The sequence below is a fragment of the Enoplosus armatus genome, chromosome 6 (assembly GCF_043641665.1).
Source record: "Enoplosus armatus isolate fEnoArm2 chromosome 6, fEnoArm2.hap1, whole genome shotgun sequence".
Lineage (NCBI taxonomy): Eukaryota > Metazoa > Chordata > Actinopteri > Centrarchiformes > Enoplosidae > Enoplosus > Enoplosus armatus.
In genome coordinates this window covers 116,252-127,624 of record NC_092185.1, presented here as the reverse complement: position 1 = coordinate 127,624, position 11,373 = coordinate 116,252, and the positions used below count along the sequence as shown (strand labels likewise).

General features: G+C 41.0%; 2 protein-coding genes across 4 annotated transcripts; both read right to left on the bottom strand.

The window, feature by feature from the left end:
• Positions 1-313: 313 nt before the first annotated feature.
• On the bottom strand, positions 314-2,212 carry LOC139286528 (gamma-crystallin M2-like). 2 transcript variants are annotated; one of them, XM_070907352.1, is made up of 3 exons: positions 2,180-2,212; positions 848-1,090; positions 314-629 (listed from the first exon to the last, which is right to left on the bottom strand). In XM_070907352.1, the coding sequence occupies exons 1-3, from the start codon at positions 2,210-2,212 to the stop codon at positions 351-353; spliced, it is 555 nt and encodes a 184-aa protein (XP_070763453.1). In that variant the 3' UTR covers positions 314-350. The 2 variants fall into 2 exon arrangements, with proteins under 2 accessions (XP_070763453.1, XP_070763452.1); XM_070907351.1 differs by lacking the exon at positions 2,180-2,212 and adding an exon at positions 1,832-1,896.
• A 3,360-nt stretch (positions 2,213-5,572) lies between these two features.
• On the bottom strand, positions 5,573-8,394 carry LOC139286530 (gamma-crystallin M3-like). Of its 2 annotated transcripts, none has more exons than XM_070907354.1 (3): positions 8,365-8,394; positions 6,296-6,544; positions 5,573-5,851 (listed from the first exon to the last, which is right to left on the bottom strand). In XM_070907354.1, exons 1-3 carry the CDS (start codon positions 8,365-8,367, stop codon positions 5,573-5,575), a joined length of 531 nt encoding a protein of 176 aa, XP_070763455.1. In that variant the 5' UTR covers positions 8,368-8,394. The 2 variants fall into 2 exon arrangements, with proteins under 2 accessions (XP_070763455.1, XP_070763454.1); XM_070907353.1 differs by having other exon boundaries at positions 6,296-6,538; positions 8,335-8,367.
• Between the last annotated feature and the right edge of the window lie 2,979 nt (positions 8,395-11,373).

The following is an 11,373-nucleotide window of genomic DNA, read 5'->3' as shown; positions in this document are numbered from 1 at the left end:
GTGATTTTAATATTCATGTGGACGTTGATAAGGATAACCCTGAGCTCCTCTCTCCTCCTCTCCCTCTCCATCTGTACTCATTCATGTCCCACTAATGCATGTTACTATCTTTGTATCTTCCATGGGGTCTCTTTGGTTGTGGTCGTGGTATGCCTGGCTGCATTTCGCAGGCTTCGATGGACCAAAAAGTAATTCTAAAATTATATTTTTTTCTTTCATGCTCATTTGGCATAAAAAAAGAAAATATCATTGAAAATAAACAACAAAGTTCAGTGTTTATCCAACACACCAGGCTGTACATTTTCAAGTCAGACAGAAGTTTATTGATATATTCTCAGTGTTTCCATGGTCTAATAGTAAGAGTCCATGATGCGTCGCATGCTCATGAACCTCATGTTGCTCATGCCCATGTTCATGAAGTTCCTGTACTCTCCAGGCCTCATGTACATCATCCTGCCTCTGTAGTGGGGCTGCTCGTACATCAGCCAGTGTCCGTCCATCACGTGACACGACATGCAGTTGGACATGCGGTAACGATCCATGATGTTGTCGCAATCGTCCATCAGCTCGTGCATCTGGCCTCCAAAGTTCTCCCTCTCGTAGATCTTCATCCTGTATGACCCGCGGTGCTGAAACCATCCATAATCAATAATCAGTAATCAGTCAGCATTCATTAGAACACCTGAACTGTTCTCTGTGGTGTGTTAAGAGACAAATAAGGACTGATTTCCTGCAAGACCTGAATATAGGATAAAGATCTAACATGTGATTGGTCAGATGTAGTCCAAACTGATACACAGTGATGAAGAAGATTTCGGTGCTGTGCTGTGATTGGTTGTGTGGTTACCATGGGGATCATGCGGCAGGACCTGATGCAGTCGCTCATTCCCATCATGCTCATGTAGTCAGAGTACTCGCCCCTCCTCAGGAAGAACTGGTTGCCCATGAAGTTGGTGCGGTCGTAGACCATGAAGCAGCCTCTCTCCACCCTGCAGGAGTGACACCTGCTCAGGTAGGACGACATGTCGGCACAGTCGCTGCTGCACTCGTAGGAACGGCCCTGGAAGTTCCTGTCCTCGTAGAAGACGACCTGACCATGGGACAGAGACCACAGGAGGAAACATGATACATAAAGATACATCTTTCCATCAGACTGAAACAACAAAAACTCCCACCTGGAGAGCTAACTGACTGAATCTGACTGGTGTTTTGCACTATAAATATATTTCTCTCTTTTTTTACAAAGATGCAGAATTGTAATCAACATTATAATATATATATATATCTTATAATACAGTAACACTCTCCTCTATTCATTCATGCACTGATAATTAGTCTAGCGAAAGTTCAGTCAGGAAGACTACTCTTTTGCATGCTTAGGCGGTAGTTTATTTTTCTCATTTATTATTCATCCTGCCTGTCACTCCTTTCTCATAACTTCCTGCTGTCATTGTCTGGGGCATCAATTGACATATCATCTGTTCATTAGCTGATCACATCTACCCAACAGCTCCGTGACATAACTTTGTTGTTAGCCTATGGTCTTGCTGCTGTCTTTTTAAATATGATTCTCTTTCTCTGCCTTTGGTATGTAGGCCCTCCACCTCCCCATCACCGCCCAGCCTCTGCAGATTGATCAGCTTCATCATTTCCTCAACCTATCAGCCTCAGCAGAGTCATCAGCCACCACCACCAGTGTCTGGACTCATGGGGGGATATATCTTGCTGCTGCACAGTCGCCCCTCGATTACAAAATCTCCCTGTAGAGTCTAAGCACCAAAGACTTTCTGTCAAGACTTCATTACCTCATGTCATCAAAAATGATCTTTACCTCATTACTAAGCTGTCTCCTCCTGTGGGATGGAAATCTATTTTCTTTCATAAATGCTGTCCTGGATCTCATGTAGTACCACTTACATGCTAACAGGTGGTATTTTTGAAAATAACAACAACAGACCTGTAGTCACTCTGAAATAAGACTGTGACTAAAGAGAGAGAAAAAAATGTTAATGTTTTTATTTGATCAAGTTATTTTATGTTTGTACTACAACAATAAACTTAACTTAAACCGTTAGTAAAGAGTCACTTACGAGAAAGAAATCTAAAAACAGATATTTTTAAAGATCTGAGAAGAGAAGTTAGAGGTTTCCATGTTGTGTTTGCTGTTTGTTGATCTCACCCTGCTCATCATGTTCATGCTGCTGGAAGTCATGCTGCCTCTCTGGTTGCTGATGTTGCTGCTGTTGTCAGTGGTGGTTGCTGTGTGTTACCTGTGGAGCAGCTGCTGCTCTTTATAGCACCTGAGCAGCTGAAGCCTTTTGTCCAAACAGCCTGAGCCAGCAGCGCGACATAAAAGAGATGCTCAGTGTTCGGCATTTCTCTTAGAAACTACAGACAAAGAGCTACAGACAGCAGCTGTGTGTCTCCTTCAATCCTCTGTTCACTCTGTCCACAACGCTTTCTGGAACAAAAACCTGAAGACAAAACAAAACAACTGAGTCATATATACAGACTTTTTAAACATTTAACTTAAAACATCAAAACTCCTCATGCAATTTAACTTTGTCCCAACATAAAGCTTCCTGTTTCTGCTCTGAAACAAGCAGACGAATTATCCAAAATAAACTTTCTTTTAATATTTGTGTCGAAGTTTTGTATCAGAATTTTGTTGGAAATTTTTTCAGTTTTGGACTCAGTAGCAGATTAAATGTCAGCGAAGAATTTATTAGTTTGAATAAAATATGAATATATAGAAATATATATGGAAACATTTTCAAGTGATTAAATAAAGATTAAAAAGATGACAAATAAACAGGTCAGGGCTGAAGTGATCTCACTGCTGTTTGTGAAAAATATTAACTTTAAAATGGAAATCAGAAAGAAAACATGAATTCTTTATTTTCAAAAGACAGAATTATAAACAAAACCAACAAACTGTTAAATAAACTAAATACTATCAAACTCACATGATTGAACTGAATGAACATGAATGTTGTCTCAAATGAGAAAAAATCAACACAACTTTAGAGTAATCAGCAAGTTTAACAGAAGAACTTTACAGTTTTGTCAGTGTGCTTCCTGGATTGTGTGTTTGGTCATTTGTTTTTCATGTTATTTTGTTACTTACCTCTCCTCTCGTTTCGGACTACTTGACTTCCTGCCTTTGTGTGTTTCCCGCCTGTGTGATTGTCTGTACCTGCCCTGATTAGTTTCACCTGCCCTTCATTATCATCATTATCCTCACCTTGCTTCTATATTTAGTCTGTGTGTTTCCCTCTCTGTCCCTTGTATGTTATTGCTGTGTGTTACCTGTCTTAGCTCCCTGTTTCCCCAGTGTTCCCAGTGTTTTTGAATTTACTTTTTGGACTTTGATTCTTGCCTGCTCTCTGTCGGTTTTGTTTGCCTTTTTGGACTGCTTTCCCGGTTTTGACCACTGCTTGCTTCACCATCCTGTAAGTCTTTATGGAAGCAGCCCAGCACAAATACTAATTTACTCAGCCCAGCTGACACCTGTTCCTGTGCTGCAGAAAAGGCTCTGGCACCTGTTCTAGGAACCATTCAATTCAATTGAACCCTGCATTCTGGGAGTGCAGTGCTCTAGTGGGGTAATAGGGTACAATGAGCTCTTTAAGATATGATGGTGCCTGACCAGTAAGAGCTTTGTAGGTGAGGAGAAGGATTTTAAACTCTATTCTGGATTTTATGGGGAGCCACCGCAGAGGCTAATATGAGAGAAATATGACCACTTTTCCTGCATGGACTCCAAATGCATGGACACATTTTTCTGCATCTGTTTGAGACAGGATGTGCCTGATGTTTCAATGTTACGGAGGTGGAAAAAGGAAGTTCCTCATGGTAGCGCTGGAGGTCAGGGCAATGCCATCTAGAGTAACTATATCTTTAGATAACGTGTTTCGGAGGTGTTCAGGGCCAAGAACAATAACTTCAATTTTGTCTGAGTTTAACATCAGATAACAGGTCATACAGGTTTTATGTCCTTAAGGCATGCTTGAAGTTTATCTAACTGGTTTCATCTGGCTTGATCAATAGATTTAATTGGGTATGAGCTGCGTGTGTGTGTGTGTGTGTGTGTGTGTGTGTGTGTGTGTGTGTGTGTGTGTGTGTGTGTGTGTGTGTGTGTGTGTGTGTGTGTGTGTGTGTGTGTGTGTGTGTGTGTGTGTGTGTGTGTGTGTGTGTGTGTGTGTGTGTGTGTGTGTGTGTGTGTGTGTGTGTGTGTGTGTGTGTGTGTGTGTGTGTGTGTGTGTGTGTGTGTGTGTGTGTGTGTGTGTGTGTGTGTGTGTGTGTGTGTGTGTGTGTGTGTGTGTGTGTGTGTGTGTGTGTGTGTGTGTGTGTGTGTGTGTGTGTGTGTGTGTGTGTGTGTGTGTGTGTGTGTGTGTGTGTGTGTGTGTGTGTGTGTGTGTGTGTGTGTGTGTGTGTGTGTGTGTGTGTTGGCCCTGGCCCAAGCGCACAACCACATGGACCTCTGTGACTAACTTTGGCGTGCATGGAGGATTCATCGTTAATGAGTGGATCTTGGATGGAGGTGTTCAATTCATTCTCTATTAATGATGAGTAACAGACCACTCTGGCATTATGGAGGGCCTTATATTTTAAGACTATCTTGCCAGACCAAACATTGCTCTTCCAGACGCCACTTATTTTCAAGTTTTGGTAATGTTTGCTTTAATTTGTGGGTTTGGGGGTAATACCATGAAGCTTACCTCCTATGTTTTGAGGGTGGGATTAAAACAGTGAGTGGGTTTATATACATTCTGACAGAAGCCAATCAACAATAAGATAACACACACACACATAGATGAACTTTGACATTAGTTTAGGCCATTAGTAAATGTTAAGTAAAAGAGGTGATGTAAATACACTGGGTTTTCTAAACCTTATCTGGATAATTGGATTGAAAGAATCCAATTTATGTGCCTCGATTGGAAAAACTGATTTCCAACCATTTTTCCATCGACGGGATAAAAAGCTGATTATAATAAATTCTGTATTTATAGTTATAGATATTTTTCTTAGTTTTTGTAATGACTAAGGACAATCATTTGTAAATATTACGATTGAAGAAGATGACTGTACAGTTTTGTATGTACATAAGGAAACAGCACCACCCTGATGGACAGAGGGCTGAAAACGTTTGGTGAATAAAGCAGAGTGGTGTACTGGAGAATAGCTGTAATATTTGTGCCACGTGTTTTAAGTTTGGACTTACACTGGTTTGCACCTCGCTGTGTGTTCGCTCAAGTCAGAAAAGGGATTTTATTGTGAAACTTCTGTTAAGGAAGTGTTGAGTGAATGATAGCTTAACAATGATGTCAAAAAGTCAAAGTTATTGGAGTTAATCAGTAATAAACAGTATTATTGAGTGGTAATCCTGTTATATTAATGAATTAGTGGTGAATCATACTGAAATTACTATGTGACAAAATGTAGCACAGATAATTAATGGCCACCTTTATTTGAAAAATGAACAGTATTTCTTCACGTTGTGGTTAATGAAACAGACAGTAAAGTTTACTGAAACAGAACTTTATTGTTTCTCAGCTGTTGACAGTGTTTAGTAGCAGGAGTCCATGATGCGTCTCATGCTCATGAACCTCATGTTGCTCATGCCCATGTTCATGAAGTTCCTGTACTCTCCAGGCCTCATGTACATCATCCTGCCTCTGTAGTGGGGCTGCTCGTACATCAGCCAGTGTCCATCCATCACGTGACACGACATGCAGTTGGACATGCGGTAACGATCCATGATGTTGTCGCAGTCGTCCATCAGCTCATGCATCTGGCCTCCAAAGTTCTCCCTCTCGTAGATCTTCATCCTGTATGACCCGCGGTGCTGAAACCATCCATAATCAATAATCAGTAATCAGCCAGCATTCATTAGAACACCTGAACTGTTCTCTGTAGTGTGTTAAGAGACAAATGGGGCAGCATGGTGGTGCAGTGGTTAGCACTGTCTCACAGGAGGTAGAGCAGGGTAGAGCACATGTCGAAGTGTCTCTGAGCCAGACACTGAACCCTAAGTTGCTCCTGATGGAGGCTAGCACCTTGTATAGCAGCTTGGTTGCCATTGCTGTTTGAATGTGTGTGTGTGTGAATAGGTGAATGAGACCTGATCTGTTAAGATTGAAAAGCGCTATATAAGTAAAGACCATTTACCACTTACAAATAAGGACTGATTTTCTGTGAGACCTGAATGTAGGATAAAGATCTACCATGTGATTGGTCAGATATAGTGAAGAAAACTTCGGTGCTGTGGTGTGACTGGTTATGTAGTTACCATGGGGATCATGCGGCAGGACCTGATGCAGTCGCTCATTCCCATCATGCTCATGTAGTCAGAGTACTCGCCCCTCCTCAGGAAGAACTGGTTGCCCATGAAGTTGGTGCGGTCGTAGACCATGAAGCAGCCTCTCTCCACCCTGCAGGAGTGACACCTGCTCAGGTAGGACGACATGTCGGCACAGTCGCTGCTGCACTCGTAGGAACGGCCCTGGAAGTTCCTGTCCTCGTAGAAGACGACCTGACCACAAGACAGAAGACAGATTTAAATATAGTGATGAGGTTTGACTGACTGATGAGTCTGAGGCTCTTTCAGCTGGTTCCAGATGATCCACATCCTGATAAACCTATCACATCCGGTTAGATTTCTGTTTCACTTGATCCTGATACACTGTGATGTCATAGATGATCAAGATAGCTGCATGTTTCAGACTTGGTGCATGATGGAAATCCTCTGACTGTCCCCTGATCTAACAGCTGATCAACAACATGATGTTTATAAAAACTTTTCAATTTCTGTTAATTTGGAGAGATTCAGATTTTGCTCCGTGAAGATTTATTCTGTGTAATGTAATAAATAAATGTTATTGGTCAATGTTGACTTTTATCAGACAGGCTGGATAATAATAACAATATAATAATAATAGCAGTGATAGTTCTACTCTAAAATGAACTTATTTAATTATTTAAGTGTCATGATGTGACACAAAACTTCTGCTAACAATGAGGTGATGTAAGGATTCTTAAAATAACCCAACAGTCTGAATATCTGACAGATCAATAACAAAAACTATCATCCTGTTTTTCGTGTGTTTTGACAGTTGATTCATGTGTTGACAAATGTGTTGAAATTGATTTAGTTTGAAAGGAATGGGTCCAGCATTGAAGTCCGATCAACTGATTTCTTTAACTTCAGTTTAACTTGTGATCAACTTCTCTTTAACTTCTCTTTAACTTCAGTTTAACGTTTCTTTAGTTGCAGTTTAACTTACCTCTAATTTCTCTGTAACTTGTCCTTAAAATTCAACTTCTCTCTTTAATTTCTCTTTAACTTCATTTTAACTTCAGTTTAACTCTAGAACCCTAACCCTCTTAGTACACAAGCATAAAGCCTGCTTTAGGGATGGCCAACAGTTTCATAAGGAGGGACTCAAATGCACTAACATACGCTAACATACACAAACATAGACTCACATGGACTCACATAGACTCTCAGAACAGAAACTGAGTCTTAAAGTCATGACGGACACAAACATGATTATCACAAGTTTCTTTTAACTCATTAAGAGGAAACTTTTAGACCAAAGATGTTCAGTATATACAGCACCTGGATCTGATCTGACGGAAAGTGGGTGTTCCCAAACTTTCAGCCTTAATTTTGTTGTTCATTTATAATTGGAAGCTTTATTCTTCATTTATGTGGAATTTTTGTTTTTCTGTGAACACATTTCACGTTTTCATATTCAGCTGCTTTAAAATGATTAAAAATCATCAGTTAATTGCGGAAGTTAGGTGGACTTGATGAACTGTGTTGTCTTATGTGTCCTTCATTTTTCTGTTTTACCAGATCACATTGTCCAGGAAATTATCTGTATATGTACGTACAGCATGTACAAATGTACGTGTGTATATGTATATACAGTATGTACAAATGTATGTGTATGTATACATACAGTACGTATATAATTATATGTATGTATATATGTATATGTTACTCAGATTGTGAGGTACTTTGGGGAAAATCTTCTTAATATAATATTAGTGATTTTGGTTGTAGAAACAAAAATGACTTGACTGGAAATGATAAAGACACGATTGACCTAAAATTCTATTTTCACTTAATTATTGTTGTTGTGAAAACAGTTGAAGCTTGGTGATGAAGCATTTTTGGGATAGTTGAAGAAATTGTGAAAATCCGAGGTCAGAAAGACGTGACATTTCAGGTGAAAAATGTCACTGAACTCAGAGATACGTGTTTTCCAGCTGTCTCACACTATGTAAGGAAGTCCGGGAGAAGTGATGCATGCTGGGACTTACCCTGCTCATCATGTTCATGTCGGTGGCAGACATGTTGGCGTGTTGTTGACGTTCTGCTCTGTGCTGACGGAGGTGGACGGCCTTCACACCTGTGTGAGCTCCCAGCTTTTATACACCTGAGTGTCACTCACTGCTTTGTGTGTCAGAGCGCCAAGTCAGCACACACACAAAGCCTCTTTGAAAGGGTTAACAATGACTCTGTGAGGCCTTCAGCTGCTGTTTTCATAAACACCAGCACTTTGTTAACCTGTTCAACTCTGAACAGCAAAACAACACACCTGTCTGAACCTTTAAACCTTCACATTACACTGAAATTAGCCTTTAAATCCCTTTGAACTTTGACAGCATCATACCAACTGTGTTTCATGCTGTTACAGCTCATATCATGTTCACACTGTTCAATTCAATTCAGTTTTATTTATGTAGTGGCAAAGTTATCTTAGGGCACTTTTCATAGTTCTCAACCGTAATCTAATATAATATTGTCTCACCAGGACCTGAAGCAACATTCCAACAAAGCTCCCTGCATTGTTTTAACGCAGAGCTGATTTCAGTCTGACCTGTTGCAGCCCTGAGATAACTTCTGTTATGATTTGGTGCAATATAAATACATTAAATTGAATTGACAATGAAATCTGATCCAGTTTGTCCAGTTTGAGTAAAGTCTTTATTTATCAGACACAGGCACAGGTTTATAATACAGGATTTTACAACTCTGGAAGGTTATCACAGAGACAACTAAAACCATATTTCCTCACGATGGTCGAGAGGTAAACAGTAGGAATACAGTATTCACAATACAAAGTCATCTACCGGGAATGTACACTTGCATGTATGTGATGGGCCAATGCAGCTTCTTGCCGGGTGACGTCACATAAAGTTGAGTCAAGTTCAACTTTTTGTCGGTGAGCCGACTATTTCTCCGGACTGGTCTTATTCAAATGAATTAGAGGGCTGCATCACACAGGGCAAGTGTCAGTCTCAGTCTTTGAGGCTGAGTTTTGAAGTGAGATCTTCACAATCTGGAATGGAAACCAACCCATAAGCCAAAATGCAAAAAAGAATAAGAGATCTGATCTGAAAGGGACTCGAGGATTCACTCAGGTATTGGACATATTGACACAGAGACCTGCAACAATAAAACAGGTCCCTAAAACCAGTCTTAATAACAGGCCTTGTCTAAGTTATATGTATACTCAGGTCCCAGTTTGGGCCTCGGTTACTGAGTAACTATGTGGACCTGTGAAGACCTCTATTTTGTAGACCTCTTTGATAAAAATTAAAAGCATAATATGAATGTCAATTGATTCAACTTTCTGAATTCATCCAGCCATGCTGTGTATGTTAATGTCTGTCTGTCTGCCTGCCTGCATGCCTGCCTACCTGGTGATGAAATGTGGTTCAGACCTTCATGGTCCCCTCAGGATGAACTGTAATAACTTTGGTGATCCTCTGACTCTTCATCTAGCGCCATCATCAGGTCAACATGTTAATGTGTCCAGACCAAACACCTGCAGAACTGATGACATTCATCAGCCTCTGTGTTTACTGCTGTGTTTAATGTTAGCATGCTAACACGTCCATATAAGATGGGGAACATGGCATACAGCAGCATGTTAGTAAAGCTGCAACGATTAATTGATTAATTGGTTGACATCGTGACTGAAGCATGGTGATACTATCGTATCATGGGGTCTCTGGTGAGTCCCACCCCTATAAATTATACTGTGCAACAAGAATAGCTTAAGATGGACTGAAAGTTTGCCCCTCCCCCACTCACTGCTCTCCTTGGCCTCTCACCTATAAAGATTCCGCTCTCTAGCTTCCAGAAGGATGCCTTGGTCATCTCCCCCCTAAACACCAAACAGTTGATTCTTATGGGCTGGAAGTCTCCTCAGCCACCATCTCATATACATTGGGTGAGAGATTTAATGAGTTGCTCATATCTCGAAAAGATTAGATAGACCCATTTATTTCCTCTCCTCTACTGACTCCTCAAGTCTGACTCACTTTTGAGGGATTACCTCCACACAGTCCTGAACGTCGGGATTTTGTATTTCCAAATCTAGTAAGTGAACCTTGAGTGAAGATTTCTTTGTCAAAGGTTAACGCCACGTTCTGTTCATTTCTGGGTGAGAGTTATTCACACCTGTGAAGGTATATTATTATATATGATTATATTTTTTACCAATGTGATTTCTAGATATGAGAGCCGCTCCATCCAAAGTGGGATCAATGCCGTCCCTCCTCATCAGACCAGGACTCCTCCAGAGAGTCCGCCAATTATCTACGAAGCCCACATCGTTTGCTGGACACCACCTCGACAGCCAGCGGTTGAATGATGACATGCGGCTAAACATCATAAAAGTCATCACTGGTCAGATTGGGTAGGGGCCCAGAGAAAACTACGGAGTCCGACATAGTTTTTGCAAACGTACACACCGGCTGCACATTAATTTTTGTGACCTCTGATTGGCGTAATCGGGAGTCATTACTGCCGACGTGAATAACAATCTTACTGTATTTACGCTTATCCTGCAGTTTTAAATTTGATTAAATTGCGCCCACTCTGGCCCCAGGAACACATTTTACTATGGTCGCGGGTGTCGCTAACTTTTGAGTGTCTTTTAACGTTTGAGTGAAGTGGGGAGAATCTGTTAGAAACATGAGGTGGTTGGTGGTGAACCGTGGGCTTCTGCTTTGGACTGTGCTTCCTTCGGACAGTCACCAGCCTCCCTGGCTTCCCGGCTGCTTGGGAACTGCTGGGGGACGGCTAGCAGGAACTACACTGGCTCGCCTCCAGAACGCTAAATAAACTACACTTATTACATTTAGCACTATCGCTAAAAGAGGCAGGGGAATAACTAAACATGTGACACACTGAGCAGGACAGAGCAGGAGAGTGAGGAGAGAGAGAAGCCATCGCTAACTGCTAAGCTAATGTAACAGGCAGAATAGTGTGTAAACAACTGTGAGATTAGCACAAAAAGTAGGAGAAAACTATCAGTGTTAAGCAGAACTAGTGTACGTTTAACTGGT

Bases quoted from the DNA above. Each gene is read 5' to 3' on its own strand.
- LOC139286528 (XM_070907351.1), bottom strand. From the start codon at position 1,882: ATGAAAGAAAATAGATTTCCATCCCACAGGAGGAGACAGCTTAGTAAT. The intron at 1,091-1,831 runs GTAAAGATCATT...TCCCATGGTCAG, and splicing joins GGAGACAGCTTAGTAATGAG to GTCGTCTTCTACGAGGACAG. The intron at 630-847 runs GTAACCACACAA...GGATGGTTTCAG, and splicing joins CCTGCCGCATGATCCCCATG to CACCGCGGGTCATACAGGAT.
- LOC139286530 (XM_070907353.1), bottom strand. From the start codon at position 8,367: ATGTCTGCCACCGACATGAACATGATGAGCAGG. The intron at 6,539-8,334 runs GTAAGTCCCAGC...TCTTGTGGTCAG, and splicing joins ACATGAACATGATGAGCAGG to GTCGTCTTCTACGAGGACAG. The intron at 5,852-6,295 runs GTAACTACATAA...GGATGGTTTCAG, and splicing joins CCTGCCGCATGATCCCCATG to CACCGCGGGTCATACAGGAT.